General features: G+C 28.9%; 1 protein-coding gene and 1 long non-coding RNA gene across 3 annotated transcripts; both read left to right on the forward strand.

Moving 5' to 3' along the window:
* Positions 1–5354: 5354 nt before the first annotated feature.
* On the forward strand, positions 5355–10613 carry LOC127278932 (arrestin domain-containing protein 17-like). Of its 2 annotated transcripts, none has more exons than XM_051300894.1 (7): positions 5355–5584; positions 6009–6137; positions 7328–7548; positions 7692–7883; positions 8081–8292; positions 8844–8938; positions 9037–10613. In XM_051300894.1, the coding sequence occupies exons 1-7, from the start codon at positions 5470–5472 to the stop codon at positions 9168–9170; spliced, it is 1098 nt and encodes a 365-aa protein (XP_051156851.1). In that variant the 5' UTR covers positions 5355–5469; the 3' UTR covers positions 9171–10613. The 2 variants fall into 2 exon arrangements, with proteins under 2 accessions (XP_051156851.1, XP_051156853.1); XM_051300896.1 differs by having other exon boundaries at positions 7704–7883; positions 9037–10611.
* A 5638-nt stretch (positions 10614–16251) lies between these two features.
* Positions 16252–18082, forward strand: LOC127278895 (uncharacterized). Its single transcript, XR_007842562.1, has 4 exons — positions 16252–16441; positions 16535–16811; positions 16889–17065; positions 17747–18082. It is a non-coding gene; the product is annotated as an uncharacterized LOC127278895 (long non-coding RNA).
* Positions 18083–20125: the final 2043 nt, after the last annotated feature.

Raw genomic sequence — 20125 nt, forward strand, 5'->3', positions numbered from 1 at the left:
GGGTTGACCTAGGGCTGCACCTCCACTTGAAAAAGAGAACTACTAATGTAGTTAATTTGTGGCATCATAGATGGAGCCACTAAATCGTTTTTTGTGGGGAATACGCTCGGTCTCTCTATTCCCCTCTCTCTCTTTTGGTGCGCGCAGACGCGAGATCGCAGAACTGCTGGGCGCGAAAAAGTTTAGGCAGATAGACTCGAGTCTTCGAACACTGTACAGTTTATATTCGTCGTCTGGTCTTTTGATCATGTTAACTTTATATTATATTTAGTAGTCTGTAATGATCTGTATTTTTATTGCCAAAGGATTTGCTCGCCGGATGGAGTCCGGGTACCTATTTTAACTAGTTACTTTAAATCTCGGTAGATGGCGTGAAGCGCCATCTATGTTTCGATTAATTTCGGAACTATTTCTTACTATGATGTAGAGGAGAGGTGTAGTCATTGACGAGTCTTTATTTAAACCTTCGAAAGAGAATATATTGTTAAAATAAAAGAATAATAAAAAATTCAAAAATGAAGTATTACATAAAATAATAAAGAACAAAAGAATCTATACAATGCAAATAAAATACTAAACTCTAGAAAACGTAACGATAAAAGAACTAGTTCGCGAAGATGTTGGTCAGGACGACGCATATTACTTTCGCGTGGGGTACTTTCTAGAATTTACCCCTAGACGACGGTACGGACGAATACTAGGGTCGTGCACGCTAGGTCGATTATTATTCGTAATCGGGAAGAAGCTAGATATTGGATTCGGTTCCAATATTTATGCCCGACGCGAAGCTAGTGCGAAGTAATATTCACTAGGAGTCTCCTCCACCCGAGAAGCGTCTCGAGATGGGGAATTGGCCTAGTGCATCATCTTTGTCAAGAGAGGAGCGCCTCTACTTGACAAGCATGGTCCTGTTGGAAATGAGTGGGTAACCTGGTTCACCAGTTTTCCACGGAAGCACCCATAGGAAGTCCGGTTCACCAGGTAGAAGGAGGGCGAAGGGTGTTACTGTTCCGCATAAGCACCTACAGGAACAAGTACAGCTCCTTCTAGGAAGTGAGGAAGGCTCTGGTGTTCAAAGAGACGCACCTCTACTGAGCACCAGGTAGCCAGGAGTGAGTCGCTCCCAATCGTCAGAGAAGCACCTCTAGGCGAGTCGGAAGAAGACTGACGAAAAAGGTGCGAGACGAAAGGTATATCACTAGCAGCTAGGTGACAGCGAGTCGTGGGGGAAGAGAGTGACACTACTACTTACGCTGTCTACTTTCTCTCTTTTCGCCGCGCCACTATACTACGATACTCTATCGTTACAAGTCAAATAAAGTGGTTATATTAATTAATGGAGTCAGTTAACGAGCACGCAAGTGGGAGATTTTAAGTAAATCCTTTCAAACAAGTTCCCACATTTTTCTGCAAAAAAAAATTTATTATTCTACTCATAATTATTTTACACATTCTATACTGTTATTTCTATTACTTCTTAATCCTAAAGTCACTGTTTCTTAATTCTATACACATTTTCGCATAACTGAAACGCACTTAATTTAATTAATTCTGGACGCTATGGGGATTCGAAACCTGCCTATCATTTTTATACGAACTACCTAACTGATCTACGGAATACTTTTAACGCACGCGGCTACCTAAGCTTGTGTTGTCATATCCAAAAATGTCAGTCAGGCAGAACAGCACTATAATGGTTGTGTAATAAGAATATGTATTCAAATTAGTCTTTTAGCTTTACAAGATATTAGTGAATTAAAATTGTTCGTGAATTTCATTAAAAGAAAAAATCTTTTTAAAACAGTTTGTATGTATTTACAGTACGCGTTATATACCTGTTGTATCTAATGAATAATACGTCAAATTCATTTTGAGGTTATATTTTGTTGACAAAAACTTTGATGAATCTTTCCGCCATAATATATTTGTTTATTTAAACCTATTATAATTTCTTTTTTAAAAGATGATGCTATATTAAAATAATTAACTTACAATAATTTCAAATTAAATTTAATTTTATTTAATTTAATTTTAAATTTAAATTTTATCCAGGACGAATTTTACAGAACTCTGATGGAGTATTTGCAGCAAAGAGTGTCGTGCAAAATTAAACCACGTTAAACTTAGATTCCACTGAACATTTTCTCAAAAGTTATTCTTTAGAAAATACAAAACTTTTTTACACTAGGGTCCATTTTAAAAATTACAGAACTGTTTCAATTACTCTTGAAATGTTCTGCTTGATGTAAAGAAAGTTTCTGAGATTACAAGAAACTTTGTTAAGGAATCTTGTATATCCGCTACTCTTTTACTAATTCTGAAAAATATACTGAAATAATTTTTTCCGTGTAAATGTTGAGTAATTGTTTTACTTTGATTAAACGTTCATTTTAACTATGTTAAGTCAAAATCAGTTTTTATTAAATATTTTTTATCTAATAAAAATTTAAACATTAGTGGTAAATTACGTCACACTTTAATAGAGAAGAGGGGGTCAGTAAATTTGTGGCAACCAGCAAAAAAATGGCGCTAAAGTACGCAATAGTGGGGGTAGGGAAGTTAAAAAAGGTTAAAAAATGTGTGACTTAATTTATGGACGACCCCTAATTTTAAGGGGCTTTAAATTAAAATAAAGTAACTTTGAACGTGCAGGAGGCCGTTTTTTCATTTAAGGTCATAAAAATAAGCTTCAAACATTTTTTTTAATTTTGAACAATTTTTTTTACTGATTTGGTAACCTCTAGTAGTAATGTGCATAGTTTTGGAAATATTTAACACTTAAAAATAAAGAATAAAATTTTGTTATATAAATAGCACAAATTTTGCATAAAAATCAAAATAGCGACCTCTAATTGACATTCAAAAAAATTTGAAAAAAATCTGACATATTTTGTGGGTCAAAAGGTGTCTAATTTCGGTTTAAGGTTTTAGAAAATCGAAAAAACAGTTTTCGGCGAAACGCCCTAATTGCCCGTGTGGAAAAACGTTGGGGAACTGACAGGGTCCTTGCCAGACCGTCTGCTGCCTATCTAGGCACTAAATAGACCGTCTCATCATGGCGATACTCATTGTCAGAATGGTGACGATTCATCCATGACATGGTCTGATCAGACGGGCTTTTCATGGTCTAAGCAGCAGCGCTAGTAAAATCTAAATTAGCTTAATTAAAAATAAATAATAATTATTATATAAAAAATACGAAACCTTTATATTTTGTTTTAATATAATGTAAACAATGCGGAGTAAATAAAAAAAAGTATTTTCCACATATTTACGGAATTATCTTGTAAGTCGACCCCCGAGATTTGAACCCATGACCATATTGTTTTTTCACCTATTGCGCCTGATTTTTGGTTGGTTTGAAAAAGCAAATTTATTTTCTTTAATTACAGTATTACATAAATAGGATAAAAATGTCTTGCAAATACCTATTACACTAAAATTTATTATTTTGATCTGCTATGCAGCCATAGTTTATAAGGTTCATAGTCATAAGGAACAACATCAAATAAATATTTTTTGAACCAAGTAAACTGTAATTGAATCAATAATTTTGGAATTTAAACAAAGATAATTTATAATTAACTCAAGTAATATTTATTTACTGCAAATAAATATTTGTTTTATCATATTGTCAATTATAACCTATTATTTGAATATTAAAAAAAATTTCAAAAAAAGTTTCTGAAATTATAAAAACAAGAAATTTTTTTTATTAAAGTTAAAAACAATAAAAGTTTTTCACAGATTCAAATAAAACCTTTCTTTCTCGAGTTGCAGTTGACTAATATTTAAAGAAAAGGATTTTTCTTTTCTAAATGTTTTGTTACAATTTTGTTAATTGTAAATAAGAGTAAATTTACTTGAGAGTAAATTTCTGGGATAATATTAATAAAATTAAAAACTTAAAGAATAAAATAAAATTATATCTCTTTTATAAAATACTTCATACCATGGATTGTTTTTATAAATGTCATAAGTTGTCACTGCAGTTTTTTTAGTAAAAAAATAGTAAATTTCTCACTGGGTATTGATTTTCATTACTTTTGTTTGTTGAAAGTTGCTATAGAAACAATATGATAAAATAACGGTTTGACCTTCAAAGAAGAATTGATTTTCATGTGTTTGTTGAAAGTTGCTATAGGAACAATTATAAAAATAACTATTCTATCGTAATATATTAATTAACAATCGAGTTAACAATATTGCATATTGTTAATTACAAATATTTGTAAAAGTTTTAAAACTGATATTTCTATAATATATTTTTTTGTTAAATCTAAAAGTATATGAATAACTGTCTTTCTTGTATATTACAAAAAATATAGTACTTTGAGCATGCTTATGCCCAAAACTATGTGATTTATCTAATTTACATTGTTTTGGGCATAAACGTGCTCTGACGATAGAAGGTATAACTTTAGCTTAAAAAATCGATTTTGAGTTTTCGATGCCAATCGACAGATTTGGAGTTACTCTTTTACATGCAAAAGACAAAAATTGTATATGCCAATTACATAGACTGCTGCATACATAAATCTCTATCGATTTTGTACATAATCCGTATTTTTCCGGACAAATGTTTTGACCTGACTAAATTAAGTTTCTTGATCAAACAAAAATTGAATTGTTACAGACTGATTTCATAGAAAATCCAGACTGATCTCAGATTTGTCTTTTTGGCCAAACTGGTTTTGACAATTGCTGATCATTTTCGGATTCAGTATTCAGGAAACCATACATGCAAGATCACATAAGCTCCTTACAGGATTCTTTACACAAAAAGATCCTATGTATGTAAAACCCGTACACGAACATGTGTGATTCTTTACAGGAATTTTTAACAGGATAGAACAGGATTTTAACCAGAGATGTGCTTTTAAATTATAATTTTCAATCTTTATTATCAAATATACAATCCCGCTGAAAAACTGCCTAGTGGGCAAAAAACCATGTTCGTTCTAAAAACTTTTTAAGAACGTTTTTAGAACTTTTCATGTCTGCCAAATAATGTTCTGGAAAATTTCTTGAACAGACATGTTCTTAAAATATTTCAGAACATTATTTGGCGGACATGAAACGTTCTTAAAAAGTTTTTAAAACGAACATGGTTTTTTGCCCACTGGGTGTGTCCTGACAAATATGAGACTTTAAATTAGGCCTTGTCTTAAACATTGTCTTGAAATTTTTCTAGAAAATTAAATAAAGTTCATTATAGTAAAAAGTCTGTGATTAACACACGTTTATCTTGTCAATGACATCATGCAATGAAATAGTGCAGAATATTGAGAGTGTGCGCAGTACTTTTATAACACTATCTATACCTATTAACTTCAAGTGATAATAATCATACGATGATTATCTTATTGCATTGTACTTATAAAACGTTCAAGTGAAAAAGAAGAAGAAATTTAATAAATAATTTAATAATTAATTTAATTCAATAATTAACGAAATCATTTTTTGACAATGGGAATAAAAGAATTTAAAATCTTATTTGATAATCCTGTTAAAACATATAGTCCTGGAGAAACTATTAGCGGACGAGTCATATTAGATTTAGATTCAGTTAAAAAATGTCGAGGTATGTGCGCAATATCTTTATTCTATATCTATTTATATTGATTTCTGCAAACCAGGTGGAAAGTTCCCGGTAGTGACTACTGGTAGTGGCTAATTATTAATGTGAATCATTAATTAATAATAATTAATAAAATTACTCTGAAAAAAGGGACCTAAGGAGCAAACAATTATAGGTTTGGTTTTAAAATTTTTGAAGTGAATATACACAAATAGGATCAATTCTCAAAACAAACTATTGATGTATAAGTCTTCATTACATCCAAAATATTCACTAAAAACTGATTTTGATTTTATAGAAATAAAAAAAAACTTTTAATCAAGGCAAAGTTATATCGTAAGCATAACCTATAATTTGTTTGCTTCTTTATGTCTCTTTCTTCATTGTGCGTCATATGTACACCTGACATTTTAAATATTGTTCAAAGGGATTAAAGTTAAAGTAAGTGGAAAAGCTTTAACTCGTTGGGCTAGACTATATGCTTATGGAACCAGAAATGTTCAGGGTCGTGAGAAATATCTTTCATCAATTTTCTACATTGCTGGAGGAAAATCTGGTATTATTTAAGTATAAATAAATATTTAGTTTCTTAGAATTAAACTCAATGAAGAAATGTGTACATATTTTAGAAAATAATATTTGTTATTATTTTCCATTCCCGGCGCACAGTGTGTTATTTTTGCAATTTCATGTTCAAAACCTAATGTCTCTTGAACAAATTGACCAAATTGAATGAACCCTCACAACAAAAGGATATTCAGGATATCCTTGGGACGTCCTGGGGATATCGATTTGTTTTCGGCGGTTTGGATATCCCTGGGATATCTTAGAGATGTCCATGGATATCCAGAGGATATCTTAGGGATATCCGAATCGCCAAAAGCAAATGGATATCCCCAGGACGTCCCAGGGATATCCTGAATATCCTTGTGTTGTGAGGGAACCTTGGTCCAAAATAAAGCTAAATAAATGTAGAATAGAGGAAAATTATAGGGAACCCTTAATTTATCTTTTTGAGCTCCTGGGAGTCGAGTGAAGTTAGCATTTTTTAGAAAAAAATGGTAAATTGAAGTATACAAACCAGTATATCATGGTGAAACTTAATAAAACAACTTTTTTGTAAGCATTTAGGATCACTGAATAAAAAAATAAAGTTCATTTTTCAAAATTCAAAATGGCAGACAGAAAATTTAAAAAGTGCTTAGATCCGCCATTTTGCATTTTTAAATTTTGTCATCATATTTGAATTCAGCGACCTCAAAAACCTTAAATTACCAAGTCTCGTTGAAATCTAAGCACTTTTTAAATTTTTCTGTCCGCCATATTGGATTCGCCATTTTGAATTTTCAAATTTTACCATCATATTTGAATTGAGCGACCACGAAAACGTTAAAGTACCAAGTCTCGTTGAAATCTAAGCACTTTTTAAATTTTTCTGTCCGCCATATTGGATCCGCCATTTTGAATTTTAAAATTTTACCATCATATTTGAATTCAGCGACCTCGAAAACGTTAAAGTACCAAGTCTCCTTGACCAAGGTTCATTCAATTTGGTCAAATTGTTCAAGAGACATTAGGTTTTGAACATGAAATTGCAAAAATAACACAGTGCGGCGGAAAGGGAACCTTTTTAAATATCAACAACACTAGGGAATTCTTCGAACAGAAATTAAAGTTCCGAAATAGTCCTAAAGTTGTATTTAAGGTAATTCACGTACCCTTACTTTTTTTTACGTTTGCTTGCAGTTGAAATCAATTTAAATTCAGGTGAACACATATTTCCATTTGAATATGTTTTACCTACAAATTTACCAACTAGTTACGAACTAAAATTATTAAATGATCAAGCACACATCCGATATATTGTTAAAGCTATTATTGATTGGCCATGGAAATCTGATAATGAAATAGAAGCTGCTTTTACTGTTATATCCAAATATGATCTAAACGCTGATCCTTTTGCTTTAGTAAGATTCAATACCATTTACTTTATAATACCCTTCATATGACCTTAAATTGCTTCTCTACTCAACTTGGTTTGATGAATTTTAGTTCTAGATATTTCAGCTTCAAAATTTCAATGAATGCTAAATGAAACATTTTTATGTAGTGTTCATTTCAGGAACAAATTTTCGAAGAAAGAACAAAAACATTTGGAATTTTTTCAAGTTCACCTCCATTGACTGCTTCTTTGTCATTACCATTTAGAGGATATGTTCCAGGACAAATAATCCCAGTCTCTTGTAATGTGAACAATCAATCGGGTATAGAAATTAATGACATAAAACTGCGAATGAAAATGGTAAACTTTTTTTTTGTTATAGTTTTTGTTAATTATAATATTTATGTGTTATTGAAATTTAAATCTTTTTTTTTAATTTTTTTGTAAATACAGTCGGGTCTTCAAATACTTGTCGGTACGGAAACCCGACTGTATAATTAAATATTGAAAAATTTTAGCTGTATCTATTTTATATTAATCAAACATTTGTCTCTTAGTATGCAACATTCTCATCAACTCCTTTTCGATCAATCAAAAAGATAGTTAGTAAAACAATTGTCAAAGAAAGGATGGAAAAAATTGAAAGAGATTTCTTAAGCTTCAACCACGAAATTATAGTTCCTCCTATACCACCTTCAAATATTGGTACAACTTGTAACATAATTTCGATTGCATATACAATTGAGCTTGAAGTGGAAGTCAACAAAGTGTATGTGTTAGACAAATATATTTAAAAAGTCGAAAATTATTTAATCTTTTTCCCATTTTAGAAATAACTACCCAGCGGGAAAAAAACCATATTTTGTTACAAAAACGTTCTTAAAACGTTTTTAGAACGTTTTATGTCAGCCAAATAATGTTCTAGAATTTGTTTGAACATCCTTGTTCTTAAAATGTTTTAGAACATTATTTGGCAGACATGAATCGTTCTAAAAACTTTTTGTAGAACGAACATGGTTTTTTGCCCATTGGATTTATTTGATTTTGTTTTATAAAAGTTATTTTAATTTAAAGACGCAACTTGATTATAAAAAGCACTTATGAACGAAAGAAAAAATTATAAGAATTATGTTTTCAAAGAAGGAAGTTTTAATAATTCTATATAATTAAACTTCCTTAATAATAAAATTCAAAATTAATCTAATGTAAAGTAACTTCACGTTCACGTTAATCGACCTAACCATTTTGGGGTGGTGGTGTATCATTATAATATATTTTATATTCAAATTATATACTATTAATATTTTTTTTAAATTTTAGGCTTAGTATAAATTTAAAAGTTTCTGCTCCTATTGTAATAGGAACTATTCCTCTAGCAAACTGTTTATCATTTGCAAATTCTTTATCAATAAAGAGTAAGTAATATGTTTTTAAATATTATATCTGTATACATAAGATTATTAGAAAAGATTTTCCCGAATATTTAAAAATGCAAAATATGATATTTTTATAGTTTCACCAGTTTATGAAAAATCAACATTTGTCGTTGAACAATTAACGGAAGAAAACGATACAGAACATACGATGAGTTTATTTGCACCGAAATATCCAGTTTACAGTTTTACTGCTTTTCAAGAAGATAAATAGTTCTACACTGTTAAAAATATCTACGGGGAATTTAATATACTTGTATATGAAGTACACAGTAAACTTGGTTGTCTCTTTTTCTATTGCAACGTTTTGATGCACATAAGTTATATCAAAAAGAGATCGTTTTGTGTATCATTTTTAGAAATGATACACGAAACGGTCTCATTTTTTGATGCAAAAAATTTAATCAATTTATATCAATCATGGCCGAATTGAATCGACTCAAAATTCAACGAATTTTTTTCAGATATTTTGGTAATAGTACAATTGCGGAGACCATTGCACTATTTAATTTGAATATGAAAATAACAGAAAATCAAAGACAATGTGCAATTCGATAATTAAAAAGTGACAACTTATAAACATAACCTAAAATGCATGAGAAAAAATTTGTCGATAAAATCAATATAGCCGAGCTTTTTAGAAGGTAGATGGCAGTTTTGCTTTTTATAAAAACGATTCAGAAAAAATTTAAAAAAAGAAAATAGATGAGTGCTGCCATCTACCTTCTAAAAAGCTCGGCTATATTGATTTTATCGACAAATTTTTTCTCATGCATTTTAGGTTATGTTTATAAGTTGTCACTTTTTAATTATCGAATTGCACATTGTCTTTGATTTTCTGTTATTTTCATTTTCAAATTAAATAGTGAAATGGTCTCCGCAATTGTACTATTAACAAAATATCTGAAAAAAATTCGTTTAATTTTGAGTCGATTCAATTCGGCCATGATTGATATAAATTGATTAAATTTTTTGCATCAAAAAATGAGACCGTTTCGTGTATCATTTCTAAAAACGATACACAAAACGATCTCTTTTTGATATAACTTATGTGCATCAAAACGTTGCAAAGATTTGATGCAATTTTTGGTCTCAATTTGAGACTGTTAGGAAAACTGTGTAATTTGCATATACCGTATATTAAATTTAATATACCACAATGTTGTGATATTAATATACAGGTATATTAATATCAATATATTTGTGTATATTAAATTTAATTTACTGCGGTATATTAATATTAATATACCGGTATATTAAATTTAAAACATCAAAATCTCATGCTAAAATGATTATAAAAAAAATAATTTAAACAATTAATAAAAATAAACATTAATTGTAACTAATACTATCATTTATAATTTTATCTACTTGTATCTTTTACGTTCGAATCTCAGAATTAAATTAAAATTTGAACCCTACGGGGATTGAACTCAGGTGCACCTACCTAATCTAAGACCTAAAGCTAACGCTTTAACTACCGCGACTAAATAACCGAATTAGTAGTTAATATTCGCACTGTCTATATAAACTGTAACTGCTGAAGACATAAGATTGTGTAAAATATTTAAACATTTCGATTTAGTTATTATACAAAATTAAAGATATATTTAAAATAAAAATTTATTACTTATTTAAAATACAATTAGTGTCTCTAATTATTAATATTTTTTCTACTTCACCTAGATAGTTGCAATTTTTATTAATTTAAAATTTTCTAATCCCATTTAAAGTATTTAAAGTAATAAGATATAGACAGTATTGTCGTAATTTAAATTTCTTTTTACAATTTACCTAAAATCATCCAATTCTTCCATAATTTTACATTATACAGTAATAAGAATGTTCTAAAAAAAAGAAATGCTTTGAAATAAATTTTTGATACATATTTAAAGAAATTATTGTTGCTGAATATTAACTTTTTCCATAATGCAACTAGACAAAGATGATTTGTAACTTTTATCACAAATGCTGTTTATTCACCTCTTATTTTTTTTTTCGTCTGAAAAATGTTTACACTTTTCTTATCAACAACTTGAAAGAGAAATATTTTTATACAAACAAATGTATTATTTTTTCTTTGAAAAAGTACTAATTTTTTTATTTATGGATGGTAATTGTTGTGAAATTCAACTAAATAAATATTTAAAATGAAAATGAACGAAATTTAGTGGAAAGTCATTTGAATCTATACCATTATTAACCTTAAAATTACAGGGGGAAAAATTGTGTAAGTATATTTAATAGAAGCGAATTTAAAAAATTTTTTAAGTAAACTTTTAGAGTTGTACACTGAAAACAATTTATTAGATTCAAACAACCTGCCACTTGACTATTATGTCAAATAAATATTTAATTAAAATAAGTAATATTGTAGTAATTATTAAATTAATTAAAAATAATATAATTGCATTACTAAAAAAAAATACAAATTAATATTTATTTGATAAAAGCTAATCAAATAGTCGATTAATCACTGAAAAAACCTAGTTTCAAATTGAGTATGAATAAAATTCCATATTTAATTTGATAATTATCCCAGTTTCATTTTTGCTGCGAATCAAATTGAGTATGGAATTTATACTTAATTTGAAACCAGGTTTTTTCTGTGATATTTAATGATATCAAATATTTTAATCAAATAAATTTTTGATTCAATGCAAAACGTAAAAGTTGAAAATAAATCATTAAAATAACTACTCTTTTAAACATATAAGACACGTACAAATTTAGGATAAATAAAGCATTAATACACTAATGTATTAATATTACTATATATAGATGTACATTACATTAACTTAGAGTACATGTATTTTAAAGTTAATATACCGTGGTATATTAAAAGTATATTAAATTTACAAACATCAGGATTAAGACACCAGTATATTAATATTACCACAAAAAGGTATCTTAATATAATTCAAAGTACAGTTTCTTAAATTTAATATATATTGGTATATTAAAAATGTTGTAAATTTACGAACATTTTTAACAGTGTAGAAATAAAAAAGGTTATAATTTATTGATTGTCGCTCTTTCTAGAAAACAAAAATTAGTTTAGATGTTTTGATAAAATAGAAAACATTACAAAGTTTCTGAATGATGAATGATAACATTACAGAAAAAGGAAAATAATTTTTTCCGGGCATTAGTTTATCAAAAAACATCTTTCTAGTCTCTTTTTCAATAAAACTCGAATGAGGTAGTTCTTTTGTTACACAATATTCCAAGGTGTATTATTGTGCTTTCTTATTTTAGCAAATAGAAAAAAGTAAAAATGAAGAATATAATTATTTTTAAATACAATAAAATTTAATATTTCTGTGAATTTTTTCTAAAAAAGTGAATTATAAAATATGAAGTTACAAAATTTTGTATTTGTGATTTTTTTCGCAATATTCACAATTTCTTTTCAAAATGGATATGCAGATTTCTTTTGGATAAATTATTTGGTAAAATACATAATAGAAGATTCGAGGATGTCACGGATACTTTTTATTATTGATGATGACAATGATACAACAAAAAACACAATTGATAACGTTGTTCAAAAATTAGAATTTGTACCACATAATATAATTGGATTGAAAAATGCTACATTAGAATACGCAAAGCAAATGTCTCAAATGTCACAATTCAAAGATTTACAGTCAACAACATTAATTGTGACAATTCTGTCTCTCGAAAACAAAAAATTTTCTAAAGTTTTTGACTTATCAAAATTTTTAATTTCTTTGCATAGAAATGAATCGCGTACAAAATGCTTGACGATAATTTCTTCCGGAGTTAACCGATTGAGTTATAAGAAGTTTCTTCATCAAATGTGGTTAAATGACTTCTTGGATTTTACGGTCTTTGAAATAGGCCAAAAAAAAAGTAACGATACTTATTCTGTAAATTCAACTAGATCAGAAAATGTCAAGATTCATTGGTACAATCCGTTTACAGATGTTTACAAAATAAAAAGGTACAGCAATGAAAAGCAACAAATCTTTGTTAATAAATTGCGAAACATGAATAGTTTTGAAATGAGAATAGGAACATTTAATTTGCCTCCGTTTGTTTTCGTAAAAAGGAATTCTACAGGGCATCCCATTCAAGTTTTTGGACCAATTGTAAAGATATTTCGTGAATTGGCAGAAAAAATGCATTTTACAACAGTAGAGGTTCCATCAAAAGAGGAATGGTTTGGCACATACAGTCAATTACAAAATAATGAGAGAGGTACTGGTCTAATAGGTCAGTTATTAATAAAAAAAATTCGATATATTACCAACTTGTGTCTCTATATAAAGAAAACAGTTTTTTCCCGTACAAAAATTATCTATTTTGATCGGTTGTGTGCTTTGATACCTGCACCCGAAAAATCAAATTGGAATATATGCTATCAATGGTCCTTGATTTACTTTATTATTATTATATTCATTTTAAAGGGAATTACTTGGATTATGAAATTTGATGATCAGATATGGTCTTTAGAACATATACTACAAGCTACGCTTGGTTTTACTGTTTATAGAGAACCTCAAAATACACATGAGAGATTCGTCTTAACATCAATATTCATCGCCTTTACGATATTTTCATCCTCGATTTTTGCAATTATGACAGATGTAAAAATAACAATGGGTCCAATGACGATTATAGATACTTTAGAGAAATTAAATAGAACAAATCTTACGCCAATGATGAGAGAATATTATGCATTACAATTATCTGTTAATAAGGAACCAGTTATTAGAGATTTACTAAAGAAAACTTTGGTTTTAACGAAAGAAAAGGAATGTGTACATATGTTAGTCGAACACAGAAATGTTACGTGTTTCCTAAGACAAACAATGGCAAAATTGTTTGTACAAAAGTATAAAAATGCAGATGGAAGTTCTCAGTTGAAAATCATTGATGAAGTTATATATAATTTACCTCAAAGTATGATTCTTGAACCAGCATCACCATTTGTTAATGAATTTAATAAAATTTCAACGAATCTGCTGGAATTTGGGATAATATCACATTGGATCAAACTGTCTGCTCTGCTGATGAAAGATGAAGAAAAAAATTTGCTAAATCCTGAATATTTGTCATTATTACCATCTCTGCTCCACATTCTACTAACTGGATATTTTATTTCGTTTGTTATCTTCGTTGGGGAAATTACTTTAAACTATATTGGAAAGATTTGTTACTCTTTAATTGTGCAAATCAACTACCCATTAAGAAGCGAAGAATAGAGAAAGATTAAAATTTGCATATACTAAGCATAAGTTGATTATTTTCAATTATTCTGAATAGGCAAATTTACGTTTTTACCCAATTCCCCAGTGAACATCTAAATATAAAAAAATGAATTCTTTTCTATTCCCAGTACATATAAGTCAATAGAAAAGAATTCAAACTTCTTATTTTTCTTAATGCGCTAAGTTTTTTATTTTCAAACTTTTTGGAAACAAAAACTTGTACCTGTAGTACAAGTGTACTACAGGTATACCTGTAGTAAATTTAAAGTATATGTGTAGTATCCAGCTGTAGTATTTTCGTTGTGAACATAGTGATGAATAGTATCATATGATAAATCTAAGAAAAAGTAGTTTTTGAGAAAATTTGATAGATGGCAGCACAAGGGTTTAAAATGTGGGAAAAAGGGACTCAGGTATCTTCCCCAGAAGGTTTCCAACTTTGCGTATCCAACAAATAACTTTGACGACTATTAACTTTAAAGGACATAATTTATTAATAAGCTAATTGATTAAGTACACAGGCTACTGTCGCGTCGACTCTACAAGGTCCCTGACCAGATTAATTGCTATACTATTAACATTTGGCAACGAAGCCCGCTCAACCATCAACCCGCGTGCTGTAGCATGTGACTCGCGGATAGACGAAGTGCGGAGAGGTAAGAAGGGGACGATATTCCCCACATTGCTCCCCCTAAGTGCTAACGATCGGCGAAAAAATTAGTTTATATGAAAAAAATCAAATTATTTAGTTAAAATTACTTATTTGAATTTTTCGTAATACATACATAGTTTCTCTGAATATTTCTCTGAAAAATAAAAATTAAAGAAAAGGTAAATTTAAATCGTTGTAGCACTGGTCTCTAACTGTACAATATTAAGGGTACACAGAAAAAAGAAATTCTTAATTTCATGCAGGACTACTTTTAAAGTGAGTCTTAATTTTAGCCTGTAAATGTATTCAAGCCTTATAATTAACTTAAAAGATTTGCTAAGTCACCTTAATCTTAATACAATGCATTCTTCTGACTAAAATTTATATGTTAGTCTTAAATATAGTCTTAGCTAGACTAGTAAAAGTATTAAGAACTCAAGAGATAAAATGAAGACGAAATGTAGGCTAGTTTTTAGTCCTCTAGAGTCTTGTTCCCTGAAATAGTAAACGCGCATGTGTCATTGATTGGTGTCATTTGATGTCATGGCTTTAGGTTAGAAGTGTGCTTTTATAATTGTGGAATTTTATTGTGGATAATCTCTGAATTTCTGTGGACGAAATATACAGACAAAATACAGACTAATTTTCTTAAGGTAAGTAAAGCTTAGTTAAAGCAATACATTTATGCTAAAATAATTTAAATTTTCTTGTAACTTGTCTCTTGGAGTATACCGTAAAGTCAGTGAAATGGAAAGTTTTGAAAAAAAATGTGTACAAAAAATTTATGAGGAGGTTACCTATGTAAACTTTTTGATCAAAAAATATCAAAATAGAATTAAATTTAATTTCAATTTGTGGAAATAAGCAATGAAATCGAATTTCAAACTAAAAAGTTTGATTAATTTAATTTCAGTGAGTGAATTTATTACTCGGTGACTATATATGTATATTATCATATACACATTGTGAAGAAGATATCAATATTTTCGAGTTTACTGTCGGTCAACCTTGAAATATTATACCGAGTATAAGAATTTGAATATTTTTCGTTTCCTAAGAATAAGTAACGTAGTTTATATATACCCAGATAGCACGCAAGTTTTGCAAGTTTGCACTGCAAGCTTGCAATGTCCCAACGCAAGTCGGCAGCAAACTTGCGTGCTATCTGGGTATATATATCCTTATTAAATATTACATTTATTTTATATTATTGAATATTATATTTATCGAACAATTTATAGAAAGATATGTATAAATTATTGACGTATTATTTTGAAAAAATTCAATTTTTAAAAACATATATTTATAATAAATAAAAAAGTATTATAAATAAAGAAAAAATGTTTAAACAACTTTTTTTACAATGTAGTTATGGATTCCAAAGAATGTAAGTGGCCTACCTTTGTGGAAAATGCCTTATTAAAATATCGAGAAACAGGAGATGTAATTCTTTCTACCACTCGCTGCGAAATAATTCGCATACTAATGAATAATTTGAATGCGTGTGGTAAAACAAGTGTGTCAGAAATTTCACTTGTTGCAGAAGAAGCCCTTATAAGAATACCAGCTCTGCGTACAAAATCAGCACCATCTAGTGTAAGTAATTCATCAAATTAATGTTTTAATGTCACAAGTTAAAATTTTATCTTTTTTTAAAATTCTCCTCAATGAATTTGACTTAATTTACAGAAAGTTTTAGCCAGCGAAATGAACAAGAGACTTAAAAACATGAAATATTATGGTAGAAAAAGGATGAAGAAGAACTTAAAACTGAAAGAAAAAGAAAGAACTTATGAAGAAATGAAAGAAGAAATGAAAATTGAAATGCCAAAACAAAATCCCCCAATTTATTTAATGAAAAAAACATTTACAATCATGTCGAGTAAAAAGGCGAGAATAAGCTAAAAAGGCGGGAACAGCAGCTGATCATTTAAGGAACTACCCAGCTCTTAACATCCCTGATCTTGTAAGCATACATTCAAAGTATTTATTCTTTTTGTACATATATAGATGGACAACATATATTTAAGTATTTCTTTACAGCTGTGGCGAGAATTCGAAGCAGAAATTTCAATAACTAAGGACCAAATTAAAAACAATTGGATATCTGCTCTTCACTCCTTTTCAACATTTTTTTGTCCTGACCTCCAAAACATGGAGAATTTGTCCTTAGACCAAATGACAGTAATAATTTTGGAGAAAGTTCCGCAATATTTTAAAGTACGTAAAGGAAAAAACTGTAGTTCCACCACAGTTTTGATCCATGTTTTCGATGTATGTATGTTGAGACTCTTATAACCTTGTGTTCGTTATAAGAACTGCTTTTTCGTGTTGGTTGAAAGATGGTTTAAATAGAAATCAAACAAGTTCATCATACGTTAAAACTTATTTAATTATTTAATAATGGTGAAACAATTACATTATGTCAAAGAGTATACGTAAGTTTGCTCGACAGCTACTCAAAATTGACTGACTTGACAATACTAACAGATACTGTCAGGAAGCGATCCCTTACTTACCCCACTCTTAATAAGGGCGAAAACCGAAAAGTGGGAGTTCGTCCAGGTAAAGAATATTCGTAATTTACAATTACCCGGAAAGGTTCGTTTACTCGTTTCAAGTTGTCTGAGTTTTACAGTTAACAGATGATGACAGTAAAGTAATAAAATTAATCTGTCGGAGAATTTGGGGAGTTTGAAGATTTTCGGATATTGAAAATAAAACTCTAAAGTAATAAAAATAAATCCGTTGAAAGTTTAGCAAAGCACGTTTAAAAGATATCTTAATCTTTACAATAATAATCATAAAAAAGGGAATCTGGTTGAGGGTCTCAACAATGTATTTAAATATTAATTTTTTTTATTTGTGATTTTTAAAATACTAGTAACATTTTTTGTTTAGGCTGCAACATCAATTGCTCAAATAAAACCGAAAGCCGATGAAGCTCCGAGATGAATAGGAGTAGGTGCCAATGATAAGATAAATTTAATGTTTTCATTATTCGTTGATTCTAAAGCCTTATTTTGCGGAACAGCTGTAGATTCATTGCTTCAAATGTTTGCGCTGTATTGGATTTTCAACATTGACTATCCAAGTGACTCAAAAATTTCTTATAATTTCATCGCGGCTGTATTATTTAGAGAAAAAGTTTCTCAGTACTATTCAAAGTACAAAAGTGTAGTAAAAATTTTAGAGCAACTTCAACTATTTTAAAAAATATTTTATATATTTTATATCACTTTTATTGTTAACCCCTTTCAAAAAGTAAATTTATGTTTTCTTTTGTTACTATATAGAAATATATTTGAAAACTTAATTTAAAAAATCTATATAGACAAACTAATTAAACAACTTATATAAGTTGATGATTGCTTTTCATCGACAAATAAACTACCTCATTGCATCAGTATTGTTTAAACTTACATTTTTATGGAAATATTCCCTGAAAAAAGTATTAAAAATTTAAAAACAATTTAATTGTTTGAAGGCGATAGTTTTTAAATATTTTTATAACTTGTTTATATTTGTATTTAAAGAAGATGAATAAAGTTGAAAGCTTATATGTTTAAAAAGCGTTTATTATTTTTTATTGTATTAAGAGAATATTAAAAAAAATTTACTAAACTTTTTAGCAGTAAGGATCTGCTAAAAATTATGGGCAAATTGTTATTTTTAACATTTTCTTTATAAAATGCAATTAATTATACCCATAATTTCATAAGTAATAAATCAGGATAAATTTAAACTGTATTACTTACTACTTTTAAGTCTTTAACAAAACTTTATTTTAGTCAATATTTTGACATGCAGTAAATTCGAGTTTAAAAAAGAACTATTTTTAAGCCTACTTTTCGGCTTACAGCTATTTTTGAGAACACATGGTGACCCAGTAAAAAAAAGAATTGGGAGTAAGCGATAAGAATTGGTGGACGTTTGTTTATTCGAGTTTGCATTATAAATGAATAAAATAAATGCTGCGAAGTCTAAAAAAGCCGATTTGGAATAAGAAATATATAATTTAAAAAAAATAAATGAAAGCGAAGTGTGACAGATTCACCGTCGATTTTATCAAGTGAGTAGTGTTCATACGATAAATTTACCATATGAGTAGTACTCACATGGTAAAATTGTCGGTAAATCTATCACATTTCACTTTTATTTCTTTTTAAAAAATTATATATTTCTTATTCCAAATCGGCTTTTTTAGACTTCGAAGAATTTATTTTATTCATTTATAATACAAACTCGAATAAACAAACGTCAATTCAAATGTTTAAGAAAAAAGAATTCACGGTAAGAAAAAATAATTCACCGTAACGTTCCAATTCGGTTTTTTCGCCAAACCGAATTCAGCTTAAGTTACCACCAATTCTTTTCTCTTACTCCTAGTTCTTTTTTTTTACTGGGGACTTTATTTAAGCTTTAGTACCGACTTCTTTTAAAACTCTTTTATCAAACTAATATTAAGTCCAAGAAGACTACTTTTTGTTACATTTTAAAATAAGTTCTTTTGTAGACTGCATTCAAGACTTTTTTTTCTGTGTACCTGTAAAATTTTCTGTCCATGTACAATTTAGTTTTTTTTTAACTTAAAATTTTTACGCTTTATCAGAGGATTTTTTTTATTCACGTAAAAAATTTATCGTCTATTTATTTATAAATCGAATATTGTTAAAAAATATATGTATATAAAAAAAAATCACGCAAAAATCGTCTTTATTCTCCTTACTAAAATTAGGTAGTTTTTAATTAGTCGTTCGTTTTTGGTTCAAAAGTAACTTTTTTCTTTTTATTCACACTCAGAGAAATGGTATATTTGTCTCCGAGCCTACTAACTCATTTATTTGTTGCAAATATATATTTTATTTCATTGAAATAAAGAATTTATTTGATCCAAAGAAAAATTTATTTCTGACAAATAGATTAGAACTCGACGGAAAACTGTTTGTTTGTTCGGTCGCATCTCTCGCAGGATCATCGCTTATCGCAAAATAGGCCGGTTTGATATTCTCGACAGAGACTTTTTTTGATTCACCATTTACATCAATTTCGTAGACTCTGTCCGACATACGATTCAAAACTTTGTGCGGCCCGGAATAGGAGCATTCTAAACACATTTAATCATCAAAACTTTTCTGAGAAATACGTTAGACAAATTTTCTAAATTTTTATGAAAAAAAATTTTCTTTTTATGTCGATGTTCCACTGGCACTGGTTTGAGTCTAAAGACCGTAAAATTTGATATATTGGCAGAGATGGGTAAGTAACATACTTCATGTA

Source organism: Leptopilina boulardi, unplaced genomic scaffold (assembly GCF_019393585.1).
Source record: "Leptopilina boulardi isolate dan_hultmark-lab unplaced genomic scaffold, ZJU_Lbou_2.1 LbouV2_213, whole genome shotgun sequence".
Lineage (NCBI taxonomy): Eukaryota > Metazoa > Arthropoda > Insecta > Hymenoptera > Figitidae > Leptopilina > Leptopilina boulardi.

Excerpts from the sequence above, each read along its gene's own strand:
- LOC127278932 (XM_051300894.1), top strand. The coding sequence starts at position 5,470 with ATGGGAATAAAAGAATTTAAAATCTTATTTGATAATCCTGTTAAAACA. Across the intron at positions 7,549-7,691 it reads ACGCTGATCCTTTTGCTTTA|TGTTCATTTCAGGAACAAAT; the intron begins GTAAGATTCAAT and ends ATTTTTATGTAG. Across the intron at positions 8,293-8,843 it reads GAAGTGGAAGTCAACAAAGT|GCTTAGTATAAATTTAAAAG; the intron begins GTATGTGTTAGA and ends TTTAAATTTTAG.